The sequence below is a fragment of the Crinia signifera genome, chromosome 5, assembly GCF_055691185.1.
Source record: "Crinia signifera chromosome 5, ASM5569118v1, whole genome shotgun sequence".
Lineage (NCBI taxonomy): Eukaryota > Metazoa > Chordata > Amphibia > Anura > Myobatrachidae > Crinia > Crinia signifera.
In genome coordinates this window covers 225,997,231-226,024,313 of record NC_139221.1, presented here as the reverse complement: position 1 = coordinate 226,024,313, position 27,083 = coordinate 225,997,231, and the positions used below count along the sequence as shown (strand labels likewise).

The following is a 27,083-nucleotide window of genomic DNA, read 5'->3' as shown; positions in this document are numbered from 1 at the left end:
TGGAGATTTCTTACCAAATCTCTCACTTTCTGATTCTCGCATCCTATTACATTTCACCCTTGGTGTCAAAAAATCTGTTTGTTTTTTTTTCTGTGAAGGGGCATGTTATTTTTATTCATGTGCTTATAGCACATGAATATATATTTAATTAAAAAATATATATATTTTTTTTATTTTTTTTTTACACAGTGCAGCCAGCAGGGGGCCGGAGCGCTCGAGCCGCTCATTACATATTCATATATTCACTGCACCCGATCGTTAATATGCACGATCGGGTGCAGTGAATACTGGGTCCCCCGCTGGCTATAGGGGGGGGGGGGCAGCCTGTGCTGCCTGGGTCTCGGAGAGCCCCCCTCATCTCCACATTCCTCTGGAGCAGCCAGGGAGACTATAATCTCTCTGGCTGCTTCCGTCCCCCGGCTCCCTGAAAGCTCCCTGCCGCGGACGCTCGTCCGCTGCAGGGGTTAAGACTCGCCGCGAGTGGCAGCGAGTCTTAACCACATTGAATAGAGGGAGCAGGAGTGGCAGCGAGCCCTCCGGAACACGGAGAGTGCATGGAGAGCGAAATAAAACGCTCTCCATGCACGGAGAACTTTGTCATTGAATACTGTAAGGATAAATGTGTAGCCCCTCGACCTGGTGGCCCCTTAGGTACCCGTGAGAATGTATCTTAAAACTACACACCAAACACACGGTGGCGAGTTAAGAAACACTCTGTTTAATATCACAAGAGCAGCTAGTTAAAAGCAGAATACATGGGAGTATACAAAATGTACGTGTTACTTTGTTATTGGCTCGTTTAACAGTTGCTGGGCAGATTAAACAGGAGGCATACAAGATATTACACAAAGAAAATGAGTAGCAAAGGGGGGGGTTTCTATTATACAGGAGTTTATGCATGAACATACTGCATACCAATACTAAGAGGGGGAGGGTGGGGAGTAGAAGCTCAGTATGAGGTGATAAGGCACGCTCAGGCTTATTATCTGTAACCTTGTAATGTAGCCATGGAAAAACAGTCTAACCATAATGAGAACAGTCTACGTGCAAATTCTTATATGCTTCATGGGTTCCAAATTTTAACCCTTCAATCCCCTCTTAGAATCATGAATTTAGATGATATGATTCTTCTTACGGAATTCCTTATTTCTGTGCTTAGCAAGATATTGTTTGTAGCCTTCAGGGGAATTTGCGTGTGCAGGGGCAATGGATTCATACATAAGAGTATTCTCAATACCTTTAGTAGCAAGTTTTCTACAACATGGTATAATGCAAAAAACAACAATACAGATAATTGTAAGAACAATCAATATATAGATTGCTAATTGAACAAGGGCCTGTTCTATACCATTTGGGTGACCATTCTTATTACATCCCTATGTCCATCGTTTGGAGACACAGAGGTTAATGGTGCAAAAGTCTATCTGGTAGGCGGCTACCTCGGTGCTGAAAAAATTGTACCAGAAAATGTATACGCCTGCCTTTTCAGTCATGTCCACTTCAGTTTTTGTGCAAAGGTATCTGGCAAACAAGAATCAATAGAATAATATACGTTATCCACCATCGTCCAGAATTCTAGAATGACCTCATCTGCTGGTGAGTCATCTTCTCCATCATGTAGGAGGTCAGGGCTGTCTGCCCCCATTAGTACCTCGCCTTGTTGGGGGTCAGAGTTGTCTACTCCCGTTAGTACCCCTTCCTTGATCTGTTCTCTATCCGGGACGTTACTCGGGATTCTCTTTACCCTGGATGCGTGTATCCACACTGGACTCTCTTCTGTAAGGACAGCCGTCCTTGTTGCTGCTACGATCTCTGTTTCTGGACCATAGGTGAAGTCTCCTGGACCTTTATTCCTGGGGAGAACCTTCACAACGACCTTGTCTCCGATCTGGAAAGGATGTGTTGATTCCTGTGGATTAAAAAGATTTTTACAAATAACACCATGTTCAATTTCACTAAGTCTGGTGATGAGGGACCTAACATACTCTTCTCTAATCTGTTCTAGGTCTCCCTCCTGGACTACTAATGGTTTCTTAGCCCAGGGCGTGGGGAAAGGTCTTCCTATTAAAATTTCAAAGGGTGAATAACCCAGAGTCTGTTGGGGGGGTCATTCTAATTTCTGCTAGGACTATGGGGAGGGTTTGTTTCCATTTATTAAATGTTCCTCCTGTTGCTTTCCTAAGTTTATCCTTTAAAGTCCTATTCCTTTTCTCCACTATCCCTGAACTTTGAGAATGATAGGGAATGTGAAATTTCCTCTCTATTTGAAATGCTTTCACTAAAGCTTGTGTGATTTTTTGCTGTAAAGGCAGTGCCTTTGTCGCTATCTATTTGGAGCGGGCATCCCCATCTAGGGATGATTTCTTGTGTTAGTATGCGTGCAACTGTTTTTTTTGCATCTTCTGCTTTTTGTTGGGAATGCCTCTGGCCATCGTGAAAACATATCCACTATAACCAAAGCATACTCCTGTTTTGTACCTTTGTTAGGTATGTGTGTAAAATCAATTTACAAATATATGAAAGGAGTAGTTGGGTACTCCAGGTGTTGATGCTTTGCTTTCATTGGGTTATTAGGGTTGTTGCGCAGACAGGTAATACATCTGCTAATGTACTAATCTACCAATGTTTTAGCATCTGTGATATAAAAGTCTTTGCTCAAAAGTATAGCTGTGGTGTTTTTGCTATGGTGTCCTACCCCATGGTAGTGAGCAATGAACAATGGGGCGCTTGATTGTGGTATGCATGGCTTCCCCTCTTTGCAGATCAATCCTGTTATAGGATTTTTCTGCAATATTGGAAATAACCAGTCATCCAAGTCTTTTTGTGATGCTGAGCTTTGTAGTTCAGTGATCAGGTTTATCTTTCTACATTTGGCAAGCTCTTGTGAGCGCTATGAGTTCTGCAGCTTGTGCTGATTGATATGGAATGGGTCTCGCTTCTAAAATGTCATTTGGGAGGCGTACCACTGCGTAGCCTGCCTGATATGTCGAGTCATTGGGTCTACTACAAGAACCATCCACAAATACATGGTCAGAACCTGGTATTGGTACAGGGGAAATGTCAAGTCTAGGGGAGGTCTCTGACTCTATTGATGCAGAGCAGTCATGATCGTCAGGAATGTCATCCTGGGAGCCCATTAGTCCTAAAAGTGCATTTAGAATGGGTGCGGGGCCTGAGGATGCGTTTGCATACTTAATGGTAAGTGAGGGGCTTCCTAGCAACAGAACCTCATATCCACTAAGTCGCTGGGCTGACATATGTTGTGTGTGTAGCCCTTTAAGTAATGCTACAACATTATGTGTGGTATGGAGAACAGTGGGTGAGCCTAGGGTGAGTGTGGTTGCCATCTCAGCTACCATTGCACAGGCCGCCAGTGCCCGAAGACAGGCAGGCATACCTTGGACCGACACCGGCATCACTTTGGAAAAGAATGCCACGGGGCGCAGCTTACCTCCATGTTCTTGTGTCAGCACACCCGCCATGGTTTTACATTTTGTCCCTTGCATATAAATGAAATGGTTGTACATAGTTTGGGAGGGTCAATGCCGGACTTTTCATCAACATACATTTAAGGATTTCATATGCGTTTAACATTTCTTGTGACCATTGTATCTGTTTAGGTTTGTCATTGAGTGTGGCTTGTCTCAAAATGTTATCATAGTAGGAACAGTCAGAAATCCACTGTCTGCAATAATAGTGTTTGGGCGGACCAGACCCAGTACAGACTGTATGCGTTGTGGGCTGACTTTCCTTTCCCCTTTTGTCAAGACAAATCCTAAATAATCAACATTCTTTTTGCACCATTGCATTGCTTTTTGACACTTTGTGCCCACATTCACAGAGCCAGTTTAACAGTGATATACCATCCTCTCGGCATGCCTCCTTTGTTGAACTACAGATAAGCAGATCATCTGCATACTGTAGCAGGACTGAACCATAGGGGGGGTGCCAGGGAATGTGGCTTGGAGCACGATGCTGTACACAACAGGGGAGTCAATATACTCCTGTGGCAGTCTGCATCATGTTAACTGCTGGCCTCAAAAGAAAATGCAAATAACAGTTGTGTCTGGGTGTCCACAGGTATGCTAAAAAATGTATTTTTCAAATCGGTTACTGAGAAGTAGGCGGCATCTACAGGGATGGCTGAGATGAGTGAGTGTACATCAGGTACAATGGGTGCAATGGGGACAATTAATTGGTTTATTGCTCTGAGGTCCTGTTGACCATATCTGAGGATTTACAGTGTCTAATTCTGTGTTTGGGTCAGAACTGTCAGTCATGAGCAAGTGTGGTGATGAAACATCAATTCCTTTTCCTGCTTCTGATGGACTGATTGTGATTTCCAGCACAGAGAGAAGATCTCTGCCTAGCAAATTGATTGGGCAGTCAGGTATTACAGTAAATTCATGTCTTCCTATGTCATGGCCCTTTAAGGTCTGTCCCTGCCAGTCAATCTGAAATCTGGGGTTGTCTCTAGGTCTGGGTTGGCTGGGCTGCATGGGGTTACTGACCTGTCGGGGTTTGTTTGAAGGGAACGGACAGTCTCTAGCCTAATGGCTATCCCTTTCACAGTTATAGCAGCTTGTCTGCCTGTTGGGTGGGGGTCCCGCAGGAGCCCTCTGAGGTAGTCTGTCTCTAGGAGGACGGAATGGTTTATTCTGTCTCCTAGGATTGTTTTGATTTTGGAAGCGTGTGAACGGGGTATGTGATGGTGTGACAGTGTTTCTTTTAACTTCAAAACAACCTGCTGCTTCCTTTTCATACAAATGTTTTTTTTTTTTTTTTTAAATCCTTCACTGTATCAGAGGTCCAAGTTGAAACACTCTGCTTCACAGCGAGGATATATATATCGGCAGCAGATTATTAATGAAAGTAGAAACAAGTAAATTATCATTATGCAGAAGCGGCAGACCTGCTTCCTCGGTCCAGCACTTCTTGAATCTCTTCCAGAAATTTGTCACTGTTTCTGACACTTTCTGCTTACAACTTACAGCTATGGGGAGAGATGAGCGTGCTTTAAACACTTCATTCATATGTGCAGCAAGTTGATCCCACATAGCATCTATGCCTTCTTGGGTAAAGCTGCGTCCTTTGCATGCTTTCTTTAAATATGTTATGCATCCTATTGGTGTTATTATTGGTTTGGGACAATTTTTAATTATCCTATCTATCCCGCTAAATTGTCTACTCAAGGTTTAATGAAATAGTAATTTGTGGGGGAGACACGGGCAACATATTCTTTACATGTCTCTCCTGTTAAAAGCGGGGAATATTCTGTTTCTTTACTCTAATGTGATCCCATAATATAACAGTATGTCAGTCAATATGGTCACAATAATATCTGTCACAAGTCAAGTCGCAATTGTACTTAAAATCACTTTAAACAAAATTACATTTAGTAGCCAAATCACTTTGCAAATCTACTTAGGATCACTTTTAAACAGCAATAACACTCAGTGGCGTACACTTACCACCCGTTCACTGAGTATCCTTAATACAAAACATACAGTAAGGCAGACAGAACACTTCAGCGTACGTGCACTTACCACCCGTCTACTGAGTGTTTTAAACAAATACACAGTTGCAACATTAACAGACAAACATGTACATACATATATTTAGGCGATCAGATCGAGGAGGCTTTCTCTGTGAACCCCTGGTTCAATTGCGGTATCCCGGATACCTGTTTCGTAATCTCAAGTCCCGGACTTGAATTACCTTTACGTGGACCCCTGGTCCTTTTTTATGACGTGGACCCCTGGTCCTTGTATCCCTGATACATTTTATGGCGTCATAAATTTCCTTACATACAATTACGTAATATTAAGTCCCGGACTTAAATATTACCTTGTCACGTGTTCCCGGAACACGGAATGAGTTCAGATTCTCAGATTCAGCAGGTGGCCGCAATCCCGTGGAGGGGACGGCCGGCTGAATCCCGGACGAAGCCCTCAAATTGTAAGGATAAATGTGTAGCCCCTCGACCTGGTGGCCCCTTAGGTACCCGTGAGAATGTATCTTAAAACTACACACCAAACACACGGTGTTGAGTTAAGAAACACTCTGTTTAATATCACAAGAGCAGCTAGTTAAAAGCAGAATACATGGGAGTATACAAAATGTACGTGTTACTTTGTTATTGGCTCGTTTAACAGTTGCTGGGCAGATTAAACAGGAGGCATACAAGATATTACACAAAGAAAATGAGTAGCAAAGGGGGGGGTTTCTATTATACAGGAGTTTATGCATGAACATACTGCATACCAATACTAAGAGGGGGAGGGTGGGGAGTAGAAGCTCAGTATGAGGTGATAAGGCACGCTCAGGCTTATTATCTGTAACCTTGTAATGTAGCCATGGAAAAACAGTCTAACCATAATGAGAACAGTCTACGTGCAAATTCTTATATGCTTCATGGGTTCCAAATTTTAACCCTTCAAATACTGCCCATAATAGTGAAGTAGCCATGTTATGCACAGCTAATGCAAAAATATAGTCCAATTTTTTTTTCTTTTTATCCTACAGTATATGCATGTTTATTTTAGATTTTACATGATTCCTGTCATTTTGTTCTGTTCCATAGGCCCGTGTGATACAGTTATGTCCTTGTACATCTTGGTTTTACTGCACCATGTATGGCACAATATGGCACACCTTGGACTCTGCAAAAGTCACGCTTTGCGATTTTTCAAAAAATTTGCTTCTCTAATCTATTACTTTATATAAGTTATACTGCTTCAGAAATTTTTTAGACTCCATCTACTTGCTACATTTAGAAAAACAGCTAAGCCGTGTTTTACATGTTGTGACAAATTGAGAAAAAAAGCCAAGATGTATGTGGACACATCTGTAGCTGTTCTGGACTGGGAGCTGTCCACAATTGGACATTCTATGACAGACTTAGCTTACTTGACTTCACTCTATTTTTGGCCTCCAGAAGTCCGTCTATTTGGGCATAGTCATGCCAAATCCTTCGCTGATATTGAAGGTAAGTAATGAGACTGAAGGTACAGTATAAATGTCTATAAGGATCCATTTTACAACCTTTACTGTCCTTTCTACACTCTTCTGTTCCATGGTCACCATCATGGCAATCCTCTCCCACATCTCATCTGTATAAAATAAAAACACAGAAATAATTCAGTCCTGTTCATCAATTTAAAGTTAAAATTAGTGGCATTTCCACACATTTTCATTTTATATTTTAAAATAAGCTAAAGGTATTTCATACCTTATTCTGCACCCCATGTATTTAAATGATATGGTGCATTCCAAAATGTAATGTAGGCCTGGGGAAAACATATTTACATATTTGCTAGCTGCCATTGAATCCCTAGCACTGCCTAGGTCAGACACTGTGTAATGATTATTTTCTGCTGGGCATTTACTGTATCTAAGTCTGTCCGGGGAATTGCTATTAAGGTACATGGTAGAAGGATGGTCTCAGACATGTCTTAAAGCTGTATTAGGTGTTCCTGGGTGGTGACACAGAGGTGGCTTAGCAGATTCACAGACCTTTGGGTTTTATGTAATAACCTACAAGAATTCCTGCAAGTACATCTGTGTCCTGTTTTTTAGCTTCTGCAGGAGGTAGCTTGTTGTGGCATTGTATCAATGTCCATATAAGTATAACCCGATGGATAATAAGTGAAGTGCGCAGTTTACGTATTGTTTCGCAAACTGATAACCTTTTACTCATAGCTACGAGCGTACAAAGCATAACGCAGCGTAGCGAACCATACACATACAAACAACACGTGTATACCGATACCAATAATGCGGTATCCTTTCGCTGTACTTATTACCCAAACTGGAGTACAAATGTAAGGATAATTTCCTTATAACCCTATGTCGCTTTATGCGAATAAAAGCCAAGACTCAGTGATAAATAAAAGGATTTAGTCCCAGTATCATATATTTTGGTCCCTAGAGGACAACAGGGGGTTACAGAAATAAGAGAATACGGATTACAAGATATACACTCTGTAATACAATATAACAATAGATTCTAGGCTAACAAGGGAAAAAGAAGAGATACAAATACAATCAGCCACAACTACAGTATCTACATACAGGAATGCAAAGTTTACCATCTCATCTAAAGAGCTGCGCTGTCTGGTCCGAGCTCACTATATTCTATCAGAATATAGTCCAGGAAATAGAAGATTGAAAAGTGAGACCGATCCCATGCTGGATCTGCTCTCTTATAGTGTCCAAGTTAAGGGAGCAGTGAGGGTCTCCATTGGTCAGGAGATCAGGTGTCGCTTCTTGTGGATTGGTGCAGGGGAATGCACTTCAGTGTCCTTTGTCTTCAGGCATCGTCATAGGGGTCGTAAATCAACACTGAAACCAGCTGCATCCTGATCTCCTAGATTTCTCTGAGCACATGTAAACGGACGGAACCTATAGATGCGAAATATGTCACGGAAAGATCGTGTATTACCAGTTAAACTATGTTCTGCGAATTAAAACCATATAAACTATATTTTATTACGTGTGAGTGTGGGATATGCATTTATGTGTATTAGTTTGGCAGCGCACTGGGTTCGCCTTATTACAAAACTTGGTTATACTTTATTTGCGTAACTCTGCGAACCAAGATGGTGGCCATACCATTCTAAAATGACGTGTATGCAATTCGAATTTGACAGTAATAACAAAACTGTCGCATCTCAAAATTTTTCTAAACACATAAAAGAAATTCATAATCCTAACAGAAATTATTTGCGATATCTGAAGTAAACATAAAAGGGGAATAAACCTGCGCTTTGTCCAATCCTAGATTATGGATAAATGGGGACCAAATTTACCTAACAATTTACTCGGGGTGACGAAGGATAGTAATGTACAGGTTTTTGGGACCAAAATAAAAACAGGGGCGTTACATTATATACATTTTTCAGATATGGTATTCTTCAATGGGTAATGGTTTCGATCCTAGGGTCATATACCAAACCCTTGTCTTCCTGTGTGTCCCTCGTTCTTACACTCATAATTTCAGTATGTTTTGTTTTACCCTGGGTCAACATTTTAACACACTTAAACAACAACACAAAGAGACTTCCGGTGGGCGGACCTAGCTAATGGACGCGTCTTAATGAGCTCTCCAGCCCCGAGCCCTGAAACGGCAGAGAGGCCGCGTGAAGAGTCGGCGGTTGCAACTCAGGACATCGGAGGTCAAGGGCAGGAGACAGCAGTGGGCAAGTGACGAGACTCCGGCTCCCCACCACAACAAACCACCCCGGAGTCCGTGCCACACACCCGGCACCGAGGGAGAGTGTGCGCCATATTGGAGGCACGCTACACAGTGCCGGCATCGACACCCGCCCACTCAGACACCAGTGAGGGCACTTTCAAACACCCACAGCCCCCCCAGACACCCGAGGATGGAGCAGTGGAGCTATCGGGATGCAGGCGACAGCAGAGAGGTGAAAACGGGCGCTCACCTGACTCCGGTCGCCATCTTGGTAGAGTAGCATACAGGCTGCTGCATAAAGGGGAAAAAAAAGCAGGCAAGTGCCACAGCAGTGGTGAGAGACGGCTGTCCTAATACATAGCTGAGTAGACACTCTGCCCGCAAGTGCTGCCCAACCCATACCATTAGGGGGCTGCAGGGAAGACAGCAACAGACAGGCGCCGTTATAACCCCCTACAAGCAACCAGGCGACCCCTCACATTATCTCCCTAGCACACTTGATACTCATTGGGGACATAGCATCTGCTTGTTACTTGGCCTCAGCCTCCTTGCATACCTCCCAGCACAGACAGGCCCTGCAACACTAGGCAGAGGCTAAAACATGCCCCCTAGAGGCCATATTAGATGAGGCGAGCCCTGACAGAGAAAAGTGCCAGCTTGCTGACACCCTTACGACTGTAGATCCTGCACAGCACTTCTGTGGGCCATATTGGTGAAGGCAGACTCTGCCACAAGTCACGCTATTTTACAACCCCCCCCCCCCCCTTTCTACAGACCCACAAACCTTTAATAACCTAGCGGAAAAGGGCAGCGGAGCCTTTGGGGACTGTACACCATACCCCACCTGTAGTTGGTAATTATATACGTCTGCGACTGCACAAATGTCACACATTGGATGGTGTACTAACCAGTCACAGGATAACATATTGCTAGTGACTGTGAAGTATCCATTAAGTGCTATGCTGAAAGTTACACCACTTTATTGAAATACAGCAGACTGACAAAAACTGTCCAGACCAACAAGCCATTGTTACACATCCGAGCCAACTATGGATAAATACGTGGGGGAAGTCGTCTAGGGGAGGTAGGAGCGGATCTACGGCTAAGAACCGAGAAGCAAAACCCTCATCCTCACTCGTGACTAGCCCCCCAGCTTCGCCAGCTGATAAAAGAACACCCCAGGAAATAAGTTCCCCCGCAGAAAGCTCCTCAGCTACTACAAGGGCTCAAGAAATTGCCGCTATACTTTCATCTTTGCTTGATGAAAAGCTGTCAGATATAAAAGAAGCTATTGAGTCAGTGGTCTCTCAACTAGGAGACTACGGCTCCCATTTGAGGAAGCCAAACAACGTATCTCCAATGTTGAAGACGATCTCATCGCTGCTAAAAACACAATAGCATCCCAGGAAGCTACCCTATTGGCCATCCATGACAAATTAGAGGAAATGGAAAACCGAAATCGTAGAAATAATTTACGATTTATTGGCCTGCTGGAAACGGTCAAACATCAGGAACTATTGCAGTTGGTCTCAAACTGGCTACCCGAAAATCTAAAGTGTCTACCATCCGCTGGGTCAATGCAAATTGAACGTGTACCCCATATAGGCCCAGATAACCAGACCAAGGGATGACAACCAAGACCTGTCATCTTTAAGTTTTTAAATTATTTGGACAAACTAACAGTGATGGAAGCTTACCGCAAGATGGGAGGCCTACAATATCAGGGTGAACGACTTCTGTTGTTCCAGGACTTCTCATATCAGGTGGCGATGAAGCGAACAGAAATTTGCCCCTATATGCAAGTCACTGTTTGAAGCGGGTGTTTGTTTCGCACACTTCTTTGACATATTTGAGTCAATCCAGAATTACCTGGACTCTGCTACATGTGATCCTCCATCTTTGTCGGATGCTGACTGACTGTAGTCACCGGTGCTCCGCAAGTATACTACCGCTGTAACTGTGTTAAGATTATAATACTGTTAGTATATTGTTTACTTAAATTCATCTTGATTATTAATGGTGACCCAAGGGGTACGGCTTGAAGGGTGCTGAGAGTGCACGAGCCTCCCCCCCCCCCCCCCCCTAAACCTTTACCTATTTGGTTGTTTTAGTACTAGCAATAATAGGCACTGTCGGCCTAACATTTGGGTTAAAAAAAATATTGAAAATGATAGAACTGTAGAGATTTTGATAATATCATATAGTTGGTTACAAGTTAAGATTGGTTATACAAGAGCACTAGATTTCTCTAGAGGGACAGGCACTAATATGTAATAGATTGTGTTTTTGTATATATATTTTAATATTTATCCCACTCAATATGAGGTTATGTTGGACAAGCTGCAGAATTTATACAGAGGTGTCAGTGTATTCACCTCTAATTGGTCTAGGTCTGAACCATATATATATATATATATATATATGACTCAGACTTCTAGAACCGAACACTCAATCATCAAAACAAAAGAAATTCTGCGCTGAATTTTTCAATTAACCTTTTGGCTGAATTCACAATACACAGATACAAATGATTTTTAAAAATATTATTTTTTATTTTTTGTTTTTAATAACTAGCAAAGAAGATATAAGATATATTGCTGTAAAATATGAATAAAAAGATATACGATAGGTGGCCACCTTATTTCAAATGTAATACATTTGATAACACAAGAATAAATTTATATAAATATAATCAAAAATAAACATTCAATAGATTAAAACAATTTTGCATATATATTATTGGTATACTGCTTTTAGAATTTGCCATACAACCTGTATCGGGATGGGTCTTGTGCACTTCTAAATAGGGTCCCAATAAGGAGAATATTGCAATTTTTATATTTCGCAATATATTGTATAAAGTGGTCAGTCCGGACACCACTAACTACATAGATGATAACTTCCAACACATAGACGATATTAACCTATTTGGGCTGCATCCAAGCCTGGACACATAATTGCCTACACCGCGGCCAAAAAGAAAAAGATGAACACTCGGTATCTAGAATTTAGCAGATTAGTTTTGCGACCATGCTAAGAGATAACACCCCTGCTTCAAGACAATGCTATCTAGATAATAAAGCATTGTATGATACGCTGTGCACAGAAAAAGCGCAGTATTCCATAGATTAACTATTTTTATTTGTATAAGCAATGGGTGCTTACAATGTTAAATGCACCCCCACGCCACCCCCACTGTCAACGCCAACCCAAAGCATGGCGAGTGCAGTGAGCCCGCGAGGGGCGTCGGTACGCGTCCTCCGACATTTTCATACCCCCACTATAAACGTTGGCGTGGAGTTGATTCTATATAGTGTGGCGAGCGCAGCGTGCCACCGAGCCCGAAGCGTGGCGAGCCGACGCGTATTACTTTACATGTATTCCGCGTCCGCTCGCCACAATTCCGGCTCGCTGCGCTCGCCACGCTATCTAAAATCAACTCCACGCCGACGTGGATGGTGGGGTATGAAATGGTCGGAGGACGCGTACCGCCGCTAACTCATGGTGTGCAGTCTCCCTCAAAGAAAGTGTATTTTCTCATTTAAATTAAAGTACCCATGTGACTGAATTATCCAGTTGTAACACAAAGGCCAAATAAAATGCCAAGTATACATGGAGTAGATGGTTAACATGAGATCTGAGCAGTGGATGAAGTTCTACCAATCTTAAAGTACATGTCTGAAAGCTGCTCTATTTACTCTTTATTAGGAATGCCTGCGTTTGAGGATCTGATGAGCATTTACAGCCGTTGCCGGGGTGTATCCACATCGGTGCAAGACTGGAACTTCTTTCTTGCTCTTACCTTCTTTAAGGTGGCTGGGATACTACAGGTAAGTTCCACCCTCTATGTATACAGCCTTAGTTGCATACATGCATAGGGCTGCTACGGTCCTGAAGAATGAATTTGCTTCAATGACCTGATTCAGAGATGGACGCTGCTGTGTCCATTCCCAGAGTCATGGGTTCAAGTATATGCAAATGCTAGTATCATCCCTTCCCCTGGTATAGTAGCCTGCATCTGAGGATTGAGATGCCTACTTTCAGCATCACATACCATGTTTTTTTAGATGCCATGATCAGTGCACCATCAGCACTTGCACTACCCCTTAGGTAGGTGTAGTTTTTCTGACTCTTCCCTCCTATGCCTGCAGCTGTGCATCTATGAATGCAGTCACTTGCATTGACATGTCTGTGTCAATCCGATTACACACCTATGAGGTGGACAATTTTGTGTGGACTTCTAGCCATCTCCCAGTCACCATCCAAGAATGCCCATCAATTTTCTGCCACAAATCTAATAATGTCAGCATCAATTGCAGCAGGATCTTTGTGCATACTCTCTGTATAACACATGTGCTTTAGTTGTATTCATACACTTTCACACATATGCAGTTGCAAAACATACAGATGGAGCCCCCACTGAACAGGGCCGCGCGTGCGTCCCAGTCTTTCGGCGGGGATGCTGCGTGTCCCTTCCCGTCTCCGCTTCAGGGAGATGGGCAGGGTTAGGGGGGTGCTCAGGGCGGCGAGAGCGACGAGCGGTGACGGCAGGGGAGGCGGCGGGCACCGGAGACAGGCTCCGTTGTCCAGGGGGCGCGCAAGCGCACAATTTGTGGACATGAGCATTGCGTGTGACTCAAATCAGGCCCTATAACTGTTCATGGTATTCTAGACCAGAACATGGCGACCATACTATATTAAAGATGAACAGAACCAATAGAAAAACCGCTAGGAACATATAAATATTAATAATATTAATAAAAGCCAGTCAAATTATAATTAATATACCATTTATGTTAATTAATTAATTAGATATAAAAATAACGTGACATTTAATAATTGTACAGATATGTACCGGCCGATACAGAAACAAAAAAAGGGGGAAAATGTAAATTAAAAAATAAAATTAAAAAAAGCTTGAAAAGATATAAAAAGCTATAAAATGCAAAAATGGAGGGGTATTCTCTGGTTAAAATCCCGATTGATAGTCCACTGACTTTCAGTCGCTCAATATATAGTGAGCCAATCGATGTTGATTGCTCAATATATATACATTTAAGTTGGGATATTGCTGAAGTGATGGCTGTAGCAAGCTGATTAGTGCCAGAGTACCTTGATAGTGAAAGTTACTTCAGCCTGGTTCACAATTCAGACTCCTGTATGCCGGCATTGGATGGATGAAAAAAAATGTATACGTGGCGCGTTTCCCCGCCTACGTCTATCGGCGGCTTTATCAAAGATCCAGCGTGATACTATATTACTTACTATATTACTTATATCATGTCCATTGTCTGCCCATTGCACACCTCAATTAGCCTTGGTAAAAGACCACGGCTAATTGATTCCCAGGGGGCAATTCTATTAACCCAGATATCTAAAACATTTGCAGGTGGTACAAATTCCGCAATTAATGCTTTTTTTTTACTGCCACGATCATGAAAACACAGGGGGTGAAAATTAATAAGATTTCTCTGGTAAGAAATCTCCAGTTTATTTAAAGCAGCAATCATTTACACTTCAAGACCAGTTTGATTTTGCAGTGTAAATGATTGCCCCTTTAAAAAAAACTGGAGATTTCTTACCAAATCTCTCACTTTCTGAATCTCTCATCCTATTAAATTTCACCCAGAGATTCAGGAACTTATTGATAGAGGGTTCCTTTTTAATAAAAAAAAATAAACATTAATTCATTTGCCCAAAACAATGAGCATAAATTCCAAAATGTTGCCACGATTAATTGAATTCATCCACCTAAAATCAATGTAACTTATCCAATATTTAAGATAGAGGTAAATATCTGTGATTTTGTATTTTTATTTAGCTTAAGTTTGAGCAAAGACAACGTTTAAGACCAGGAAATTCCTTTCTTCTTTTTTTCTGCTTCACATGATGACTATTTGTTTTCCTCCTATCTTGTTATTCAGGGCGTTCATGCAAGGTTCCTCCTGGGGAATTCCAGTAGTGAGAATGCTAGTATATTTGCTGACATGGTTCAACCTTTGGCTGAAAGTGGACTCAGACTAGCTAAACGGTAATAAATAGCAAGATATCTTGCATATTTTACCAAATTTCAAAAAAAGTTCCATATACCTCCCAGTGCCTTCTATAAGTATCTGCAATATCATACTTATCATTGTGCGTCATCCTGGTATAACTTTAAACTCCCACTCTCATTACTAAATCGGGAGTTGATCAACAAGCTTCACTATCTAATTTGAAAAAAAAAATGTGTTCTATTTTTAAAATATCCCGACACAGCCGCCGTTAGTTAGATTATTCACATACTCTACATAATGCAGGATAATATACATAAAATCTGGCCTTCTCCATCTTATTTTTTTTCTAGGGGAATTGAGACTCCTTTATCCCATATATCCTAGCCATGCCCACTCATCAAAACATTTGGACTGATGTCTTTAATTTCATCATCCAGGTGAACAATATGAGTGTACACATTTCTCCTGAGATTGCTCTCCTCCATTAGTATTCTCACACCACTAATTGTTTAATACAGATGTGTCCACCTACAGCTAGTCTACTGGTGCATTAACATCTCCTTAGTCACACCATGCAGTGGTATCACTCAGTAGCGCAGCATGTTTTTGCATTCTACTTTTTCCATTCCAATGCATTTTAGCAGTGCAGATAATCTCCACATACAAACTCTGCTGATTAAAATGATATGCAGCATGCCTATATTCTGTGACTACAGCTGTATCTGCAATAAAAAATCTATGTTAAAAACACAGAAATGTGGCATTTCGATTGCAGATGAAGCCATAGTCAGACATAGAATATAGGCACGACACATGTCATTTTAATTAGATGCTACTGGTGCGTTCTATCCACACCGTTTTGCAAATAAACTACCAAATCACAGATACTCAAGTGTTTTGTATAATGCAACTTGTAAAGCATGACGGATAGATGTATGTGGATGTACTGTAAGTATGTTTTGGTAGACAGCTAAAATGACAACAGTTGTATCAGTGTCCAAATATCTATAGACCTAACTATATTTATTGTACAATGTCTTTTTAATTATAGCTAACCTAGTAATAGGCTTCCCTAAAGTTGCTCCATACACCTATTAACATTTATGTAAATATGTAAATAGATTTCTAGAGGATGTCACAAAACAAAAAATTTTCCCCCTAGTTTTTCTACAGTCTGCTCATGGTCTTTCTACAATAGCCTTCCATCAGTACCAGCAAATTAGGCATTTCCATCAAAACCACTACAGTAAGCCATCCTCAAGATCCCTCACCTCTTTCAACACATTTGTCATTTCAATCTCAGCTCTAAATAGCCTTTCTATGCCCACCCTTCTCCAGTGCTATTGACACCTTAATAAACCCAGAAGGGAAGTTAATTTGGGAAGAAAGTGGATTTAGATGACTGTTCGGCTGTTTGGGAATGTGTATGGGCCTCTTCTATATATGTACATATTTAAGAGAATGTCTATAAATGTTTATACCACTGGTGACGTGTCCATGTCTGCTCATAACAAAATAATACTATTTTTATTGAAGGGACAACACAATCGTAGAGTTACCGGTCTCTCCTGGCGATCTCTTCTTTCTAAGTGCCAAAGGGCAAAACGTTCTGCACCGAGTAAAGCAGTTTATGCAACAGCACGTGTATCCAGCACAGCAGGTTAGTGCTTCATTGTGCCTGTGTTTGCCCAGCCAGAACATATTTATTATGCGATGGCTAAAAAAATATTTACTTTAAGTTTGACATAAATCTAACTGAAAATGGTTTATGTCCTTTGTTACTTAGTAACAGAGTTGCAGTAAAATTTTAAGGGGTTAAAGAGAGAACTGCAGCGGCTCCCGGAAGTATGTCCTGTTCCAAAATAGACTGCTACATAGCATCAGCTTTTTCAGCGTCATTATTGGAGGGATTGCGTGTCTCTTGTTTGTCTGTTTCTGTTTACTATAAGGCTGGGCTGGCCAACCGATGTTCAAGATCTAGCTGTGCACAGGTATAATCACTACTGTCCCATTTTTAAACATATGCTACATTCAATCCTAACCAATTCCTTATCATAAAGACTCCATGATAGGGATCATCCTTATTTTAACTATTACTGCTGGTTTTATATCACCTAGTTTTTCCTACAATTAGCTGGTGTATGTTTCTGGTGCAATTTTTTTTTACATGTTTTTTCAATATGTGCTTATTTAACTCCCAGGAGGTTATATTGTCATTTATATTGGTTACCATTTACCATGGTTATCAGCTTATAGAGTGCTGGCCATGCACCCATAGTGATGAAAAAGTGGGCTAACGCCACGAACGAGTCCCGCTGCCCCAATTTTAAATGTTGGGAGGTAGGATTTACTCATTGTGGATCATAATATAATACATTTAAATTTCCATTTCCACACTTTTTTCTAAATCCAGTATTGCTGCATTTGCTTCTCTTTTTGCTTTCCTATTTTTTGGGGATGTAGCACTATTGTGGCTGTTCTGTGTGAACAAACTACACTTTGTATCTTTCATTTCACTTTCTGTTTAAGTCACCCCTTTCCTGGGTTTTGTTTTTATGTCCCCCTGATATTTAAGAAGGTTTTCCACATATTGACCAGGCCTACATATTTCACAATTGTGGGGGAGGATCTTAAAATACTACATCTGTGGGTGTCTGTTGTATGCAGTAGGTATTGGACAGGGGGAGCTGTCAATCTAGTCACTTGCTACACATGATGATAACCCTCTACTAATGGATGTGGTACTGTATGTTGTGTTCACACTCAAAAGGTTGACTCCAGAATAGGGCCTGAGTTGTTCACAATCTCCACATTATGCATATCGACAGTCATAATGTTGCCAGCATTTTTGTAGTGTTAGAGCCTTAATTCTAGCCCTATTTGCAACCTAACATTAAAAATAAAGGTGCATACAAGCTGGGTAATATAATTATTATGGGCTCTTCTAAATTATATCATTCTTTATATAGCCCAGTGTGTTCGTTATGCCCGAAGACTGATGCATGCTTATTTGGGTCGATAAAGACCTCCTCACAAAATAGGGACGGGAACGGACCATTGTGGGGTGGGGGGGGCAGCTATGGACAGTTTTGTGGGCACAGTCCAGAACACGCCAGTGTGTGCTGATCACTCGAGGGGAGGGCTGATGTGGCTGCTGTATGTCACATGCAGATGCTACGGTCCAAAGCCTGGCTCCGCAGCTAGGCTGTGCAGCCAGGGGGCAGCATGTACTGTGCTAGCGCTTCGCTGTGTAGTGAAGATCTCACAGTTTAGTGATGTGCCCACAATATTTTGCGGGCACATCGCTGGGCGGGAAACTACAGGCTGTAGTTTAGCGAGGAGTCAATAAATTACAATCTGCTCTGTATGGAGCTCTCTGATTATTAATACTGATGCGTGTAACTGTATATCCCATGAATTCCAACAAATATTCAGCAGAAAGTGAATCTACCTAAAACTATGGTATCTCACCTATTCTTTTTATAGCATAAGCTTCTATAACTAGAGAAAGCTCTTGCGATAACCTGCTACTTGAGTGTGCTCGCTTTTTGTTCTTGAATTTAGCATGTGATTTCTGCTTACTTTGCTTTTAGGAGTTTTTGGACTATTATATTAAATATGAAAACTCGCCACTGAGATGGAAGAAGCCATTGGTCCTAGAAAAGCTCAAGGTATTTAACATTAATATAACAGTAGTAGCAGAAATACTCCAGCATAGCTACGGTCACTTGTAAGGTTTAGGGATGGACATCGGAAGCCCATCATCAAATGATGGCTGGGCATCCAGCATCAAATCTTTTGATATGATGGTCACTGACCATCGCATCAAAAGCATTGGATAGAAAAAAGTATTCATATGAGTAAAAATAGTATTCATATGATTTGCGTGTGTGCAAAGAAGCCCTTTTTTTGCGCATATGCTAACATCTTCAGCATGGCTGGCTGGAGGGAACAGAAGCACTGCTGTTTACCATTCGATGGCGACAAACATCAGAATGCCGCGATTACCATCAAAACAAAACCATGGATGGTTGCAAAACATCACAATGCGATGTCTATCCCTAGTTAGGTTTCACCTTTTTTTTATGTTTTGCAGATTATTGAATTACTCTTCTTTTATTAATAAAAGAAGTGAAAACAATGGTATGTCACTGTGCAGGGCCATCTATAACTATTATGGACCCAAAGATCTTGATTCTGGGCTCCCCCACTCTTTTGAGAGATGAATGTGAAATATCTTACAACAGCATTTATTTATTATCTTGATTGCTAGTTTTTTTTTTTTTAATCAAAAATCTGTTTGTTTTTTTATAAATAGCACTATATTATAAACAAACTATCTTTCTGTTTATGCAAGACTGTGCTAACTGTCTATTAAAAGCAAATACCTAAGTGAGGGCATTTATTAAAAAAAAAATTGATCTAAAAATAATTAGATATTTGTGCACATAAGGGAATTTATATATTTTTATTTATATATAAGTTGTGGAAGATCTTGTACGTTCGTTATTTTACTATACTTTGTACAAAAACTTCAGTACATTTTCTTGAAGCTTATCTGAGTAGGGATTTACTGTGTAACATCTTATTCTGATGGTTAATTAATAAAAATGATTAGTATACAATCAGATTTGTGACTTTTGTTAAAAATCCTTACAGGAATTGGCTAAAGCAGAAGGATTGTGGAACCTGTTCCTTCCAGCCATCAGTGGTCTTAGCCAGACGGACTATGCTTTCATTGCTGAAGAAACAGGAAAATGTTTTTTTGCCCCAGAAGTTTTCAATTGTCAAGCTCCAGGTAAATCTATTTCTGTTTTAGATCATGACAGTGCTTAAACAGCACAATCTGGGAAAAGAGATGTAGGTATGTATTAAACCTACTAAAAAGTGGGCAAGTACAGAAGTTGCCCATAGAGTAGTACAATCTCATGGTACGTGCTCATGCATCGTGGCAGAAGCTATACGGGCCCAGGAGCAAATAGTTGTATTTCCAGAGGATTGTGAGTTCAGCTATTCGCACATGCTTGTGTAGTTCCCACTAGGTTTCTGGGGTGGGCAGGGGTTGCAGGAGTATAACCTTTTTTCAGGAAAAATGGGGGCATGGCTTTTCAGTGAGGGGGCATGGCCTCGCCCACCTGGATCACCGTTGGGGCCGGCCCACTACCCTCTTCATCGCTACTGAGGCATGCCCCAACCAATGGAGTCACTGATTATTGTACTGTATGCCCTTACCTCAATGCACATGGCATCTATTCACGGTTCTCCAGAAGAGGTGCTTCTACCTGCCTGACTTTTTTCAAGCGCATGATAGATACAGATGTGTCCGCTACCGGCTTTTCTGAGTAGCATTTTATAGTGTTTAACACATTTTGTGGGAATTTCAGTTTTGTCTAGTAAACCCCAAAGGCCAAGCCAGTAGTGCAAAGCGGGACTCGTTTTAAAGTCCCTGTGCGAACCGGCATTTTGCAGTGTTAAAGCAGTATCAGCTTCTCTGCCAAGTTATCCTTCCCCTCTCACATACACCAGACCTACAGCCACGCTGTCATCTCACAATATATTCCCAGACTCATAGCCACATTCCCCAACACATATGGCCTACCTCCCCTGCCAGGAGCACATGACGACTGAGAGCCACTCCTGCGCCCAGATTTTTTTCCCATGTATTACAGAATGTGAGTTATTGTGCATGTTCCATAGAGACGACAATGAGATATTCTGCAGCTCTCCCATTGTACAGCATAGGAGACATTCAATTGTTGGGAGGAAAAGATGGTAAGACTGATGTGAAAGTGAGAGCGATGGAAAAGGAGAAGGCAGGGAAGGAAATGGGAAAAGAGCAGAAGAGGTGGTTTGAGAACTAGGAAAGCCGTATTGGAAGTTAACGAGTTGGGAAAAGGAGCTGCAGCTAGTGACCAAACCAGAATCTGCTATAAAATACAACATTTTATTATCATGCTAAAATGCAAATAAAGGGGGTTACTTTGTAAGGATCTCAAAAGCAAAATCTTTCTCTATTTGGCAAAACCATGCTGCCCTGCCACCCGCAGATGTAACATGTACAGAGCATGTTAGAGTTGGGTGAGTTATTTTGTTTCTATGCAGGGTAAAAACTGGCTGGTTTTTTTACACTGCAATTTAGATTTCAGTTTGAACACTCCTCACCCAAATCTAACTCTCTCTGCACATGTTACATTTTCCTGAACTTGTAGCTGGTTCTCACATCTCTCTGGATAGAAATACTCCTCTATGTGAAAGGCAAACGTAGTTGCCTACCTTTGGTTGTCCATCTTCGGGAGAAGCCCGGTGAGGAGACCAGGTACCACATGTCTGGGGGATGAGGATGATGTCACCAAGCCCATATACAGTATATGCCCCATAAGATGCAGGTGGGCACATCTGTAGTGAAGGCTAGATGAAGGCTTTCATTTCTACCAAATAGCTATGTTTATTAGTTCTGTTAGGTTAACCCTTGGTGCTCCAGGAAAAACAAAACCAATGAACAAACTGATGCAGGGGAATGCGGGGTGTTTTATTGAAAAACCGAAGAACACAGGAACTGATGCAGAAAACAGGAACAAACTTTATGAAACAAAAATACGAAGTGGCTGGATAGCAGAATAAACACAGAGGTACCGGGTACAGATGCAGGCGGTCCGGCAGTTGGCTGAGGCTTAGGCTGAGGCACAAGACATGAGACACAGGACACGAGGCACAGGACACGAGGCACAGGCTGTAGGAAGCTGAGGCAGAATACACGAGGCACAGGATACAAGGCAACGGCTGTAGGAGGCTGAGGCACAAGAGACGAGGCACAGGACACGAGGCAACGGCTGTAGAAGGCTGATGCACAATACACGAGGCACAGGATACAAGGCACAGGGAAACACTCCTTTCCACAACAGGAACATAGAACAATGACCAGCCCTGAGTGCTGGTCTGGGGAGGACTAAATAGACCGCTCACAGGTGTCCAATTGAGCAGATTGCCTCCAATCATCAGGCACCTGATCCCTCAGAGTCTGGAGACAGAGAGATAAGTCCACAGGTGCCTGATGCCCCTAGTGGTGATATACATGGAAAGAGAAACAGACATCACATAATGCCCCCCAGAAGAAGGCGGATTCCAGACGCCTTAAGAGTCATCTTTTCCTCCTGTTCTTCTTGTTTCTCTTAGTACCCGATGGGGCAGCCTTACAGAGCCCAGCGGCCTGGAGGGAGTCTTATAGAATGTCCCAAACCTCCGGTGGACCGAACCTTTTGGTAATTGCTTCAGTGAAGGCAGCCAAATCGTGCAATGCTGGATCTTTAGACTCCACCAAAAAATTCGCCCATGCCAGTGCCTCCCCTCTAAACCTCATCAACATATGGCCAATCAATTCCTCCATATTTGTACCTTCCCAAGGCTGGCAGAAAAAGGCATTAAGCGTGGAAATATTCCCATCAAAAAAGATAGTTCCGGGAATATACCCTGTGTCATCGAAGACTATGTCTGGGGTTGTGGTACTGGTGTCCCCTTCTCGGACCCCTGGCACATCAGACGGAACCCCTCGGATCTCTGGCACGTCAGGCGGAACCCCTCGGACCTCTGGCACGTCAGGCGGAACCTCTCGGACCTCTGGCACGTCAGGCGGAACCCCTCGGACCTCTGGCACGTCAGGCGGAACCTCTCGGACCTCTGGCACGTCAGGCAGAACCTCTCGGACCTCTGGCACGTCAGGCAGAACCTCTCGGACCTCTGGCACGTCAGGCAGAACCTCTCGGACCTCTGGCACGTCAGGCAGAACCTCTCGGACCTCTGGCACGTCAGGCAGAACCTCTCGGACCTCTGGCACGTCAGGCAGAACCTCTCGGACCTCTGGCACGTCAGGCAGAACCTCTCGGACCTCTGGCACGTCAGGCGGAACCTCTCGGACCTCTGGCACGTCAGGCGGAACCTCTCGGACCTCTGGCGCGTCGGGCGGACCCTCACGGATCACTGGCGCGTCGGGCGGACCCTCACGGATCACTGGCACATCGGGTGGACCCTCACGAACCTCTGGCGCATCGGGTGGACCCTCATGGACCTCTGGCGCATCGGGTGGACCCTCACGGACCTCTGGCGCATCGGGTGGAAATGCTCTAAAAGAAAAAACATTGCAACTGACGGCCGACACGGCGGCCCTCAATTTATGCCCAACGGAATCAGCAGGAGCGGACTCAAGACCGGGGGGTGCAGGAGCAGGGGCGGATCCAGGATAAAATGACAGGGGGGGCACCATGATAAAAAAGGGTTTGGGTGGGGGAGGTGCGGTGTTAGTGGTGCCAGTGTACATGCTAAGAAAGCGGCAGGAGAGGGTGGGAATGGAATTAAAAATAGGCCCTGGCATTTAAAGTACGCAGGCCCACCATGGCGACAAGTGAAGGATGTAGTTGTGCGCGCGCCAAAGGCGCGCTCCGGAAAAGGGTGTGTAGCCACTCAACAGGGGGCGTGTCAACACATATACAACTTCTACACATTATCCAACAAAATACTAGACCCCATTATACTTGCCTCTTACACATGATGCCAAATGGAATGAGCCAAAATTGACATAATGCCACATGGATTGAGCCAAAATTCACATAATGCCACATGGATTGAGCCAAAATTCAAATAATGCCACATGGATTGAGCCAAATTTCACATAATGCCACTTGGATTGAGTTAAAATTTACATAATAACACACACACGGATTTAGCCAAAATTTAAATAATGTCACATGGATTGAGTCAAAATTTACATAATAACACACACACGGATTGAGCCAAAATTCACATAATTCCAAATGGATTGGGTCAAAATTCACATAATGCCACACGGATTGAGCCAAATGCATAAAATGCCATACGGATTGAGCCAAAATTCACATAATGCCACATGGATTGAGCCAAAATTCACATAATGCCACACGGATTGGGAAAAAATTCACATAATGCCACACGGATTGAGCCAAAATTCCCATAATGCCACATGGATTGAGCCAAAATTCACATAATGCCACACAGATTAAGCCAAAATTCCCAATACACTTCATAAACAGGGACATTGTCCACCAAAGGCTTGCATTAAACATTTACACCATAATGTCCATTACACGTTAAGTTACACGGCATGATGTCCATTATGTGTTATGCCAAACACCATAATGCCTATTAAAAATTATGCTACATAAGTGCTGCTTCTCTACATGCTCATTGCCAAGAGTTCCATGCTCATTGCCAGAGGTTCCATGCTCGTTGCCATGTGGGATTACATGCTCATTGCCAAGGGGGAATACATGCTCGTGGTAAATGGGGGACAGCCGCCGCCAGGCAGAAGTGATAGCCACTGACAGTGGCAGAGCCTGGCTGTATTCAGAGCACTGCAGGTCCCGGCTATTTGAAATAATACCCCTTTCACACCAGAAAATGCATTCCCAGGTTGGCCCCTTTTACACCAGCCTAGTCCCTGCATTTTCTGGTGTGAGGGGGAGAGAAAACCACCCCTCCCCCCTTTAACCAGTTATCTAATTTAACCGGCTATATCTTCGGAACCAACTGACCCATTTACATGAGACAAGTATTATATTGAAGAACTTTTGAGTGGGCTTTGAATGATTTTGGTCCAGTGAAACTGGAACGTTTGGTTCCAGAGTAATCTGCCCTCAAAGAACATGAACAGCCATGAAATTACATTTCAAAAATAAAAAAATCAGTTTACATGCAATATCTCTGGAACCGAATGACCGATTTGGACCAGCCTGATTTTATATTGAAGGCCCAGCGATTTGGAATTTAATGTAATCAACCACAAGCTTCTGTGATGCCAGGGCGGGAACTGGCAGCCGTCGGAACCGGGTGGGGGTCGGAATTGACGGGTCCCATATTATCCTATGGGGAAAAAACGGTACAAGTTTCCCAGGTGATATCTCCGGTTCCCGGGGGGCTAGAGACACGGGGCTGGGCTCGTTGGAAAGCCCTGGTCCTCAGCTACAAAATAAATGACAGGGGGGGCACGTGCCCGGGTGCCCCCCCCCTGAATCCGCCACTGTGCAGGAGTCACAGAGGCAACAGGCCCGGAGGCCAGGGCAGTAGCGTCCTCAGGCCCGGAGGCCAGGGCAGTAGCGTCCTCAGGCCCGGAGGCCAGGGCAGTAGCGTCCTCAGGCCCGGAGGCCAGGGCAGTAGCGTCCTCAGGCCCGGAGGCCAGGGCAGTAGCGTCCTCAGGCCCGGAGGCCAGGGCAGTAGCGTCCTCAGGCCCGGAGGCCAGGGCAGTAGCGTCCTCAGGCCCGGAGGCCAGGGCAGTAGCGTCCTCAGGCCCGGAGGCCAGGGCAGTAGCGTCCTCAGGCCCGGAGGCCAGGGCAGTAGCGTCCTCAGGCCCGGAGGCCAGGGCAGTAGCGTCCTCAGGCCCGGAGGCCAGGGCAGTAGCGTCCTCAGGCCCGGAGGCCAGGGCAGTAGCGTCCTCAGGCCCGGAGGCCAGGGCAGTAGCGTCCTCAGGCCCGGAGGCCAGGGCAGTAGCGTCCTCAGGCCCGGAGGCCAGGGCAGTAGCGTCCTCAGGCCCGGAGGCCAGGGCAGTAGCGTCCTCAGGCCCGGAGGCCAGGGCAGTAGCGTCCTCAGGCCCGGAGGCCAGGGCAGTAGCGTCCTCAGGCCCGGAGGCCAGGGCAGTAGCGTCCTCAGGCCCGGAGGCCAGGGCAGTAGCGTCCTCAGGCCCGGAGACCAGGGCAGTAGCGTCCTCTGACCCGGAGGCCAGGGCAATAGCGTCCTCTGACCCGGAGGCCAGGGCAATAGCAACCCCCTCCTGGGGCTGGATAGGACCCCCTCCTGGGGCTAGACAGACGGAACCCCCTCCTGGGGCTAGACAGACGAACCCCCTCCTGGGGCTAGACAGACGAACCCCCTCCTGGGGCTAGACAGACGGAACCCCCTCCTGGGGCTAGACAGACGGAACCCCCTCCTGGGGCTAGACAGACGGAACCCCCTCCTGGGGCTAGACAGACGGAACCCCCTCCTGGGGCTAGACAGACGGAACCCCTGGCGGGGACCGGATCATCGGGCTCCTTGGCGGGGACCGGATCATCGGGCTCCTTGGCGGGGACCGGATCATCGGGCTCCTTGGCGGGGACCGGATCATCGGGCTCCTTGGCGGGGACCGGATCATCGGGCTCCTTGGCGGGGACCGGATCATCGGGCTCCTTGGCGGGGACCGGATCATCGGGCTCCTTGGCGGGGACCGGATCATCGGACCCTCTGGCGGAGACCGGGACATCGGACCCTCTGGCGGAGACCGGGACATCGGACCCTCTGGCGGAGACCGGGACATCGGACCCTCTGGCGGAGACCGGGACATCGGACCCTCTGGCGGAGACCGGGACATCGGACCCTCTGGCGGAGACCGGGACATCGGACCCTCTGGCGGAGACCGGGACATCGGACCCTCTGGCGGAGACCGGGACATCGGACCCTCTGGCGGAGACCGGGACATCGGACCGGGCAGCTCTGGGTAGAGACTCTGGCTGGGCAGCTCTGGGTAGAGACTCTGGCTGGGCAGCTCTGGGTAGAGACTCTGGCTGGGCAGCTCTGGGTAGAGACTCTGGCTGGGCAGCTCTGGGTAGAGACTCTGGCTGGGCAGCTCTGGGTAGAGACTCTGGCTGGGCAGCTCTGGGTAGAGACTCTGGCTGGGCAGCTCTGGGTAGAGACTCTGGCTGGGCAGCTCTGGGTAGAGACTCTGGCTGAGGATTGGCCAGAAGTTCCCCAATTTTAGGCCTGCGATGAGGACAGGAGTTCAAGAAGTGTTCAGGGCTGGCACAATATAAACACAAAAAGTTATTCCTGCGAAATGCACGTTCTGTAACCGATAGCGGAGCACGAGGACCACCAGTTAGTGTATGGACTATATT

General features: G+C 44.4%; 1 protein-coding gene across 1 annotated transcript in view; it reads left to right on the top strand.

Annotated features, from left to right (window-relative positions):
* ACAD11 (acyl-CoA dehydrogenase family member 11) overlaps positions 1 to 27,083 on the top strand; it is a 110,219-nt gene that overhangs the window by 24,146 nt on the left and 58,990 nt on the right. Inside the window, 7 exon segments of the mRNA XM_083188582.1 lie at positions 6,584 to 6,595; positions 6,853 to 6,988; positions 12,905 to 13,026; positions 15,121 to 15,227; positions 16,729 to 16,852; positions 18,786 to 18,863; positions 19,852 to 19,990. Of these exon segments, the coding sequence (XP_083044708.1) occupies positions 6,584 to 6,595; positions 6,853 to 6,988; positions 12,905 to 13,026; positions 15,121 to 15,227; positions 16,729 to 16,852; positions 18,786 to 18,863; positions 19,852 to 19,990 (718 nt within the window).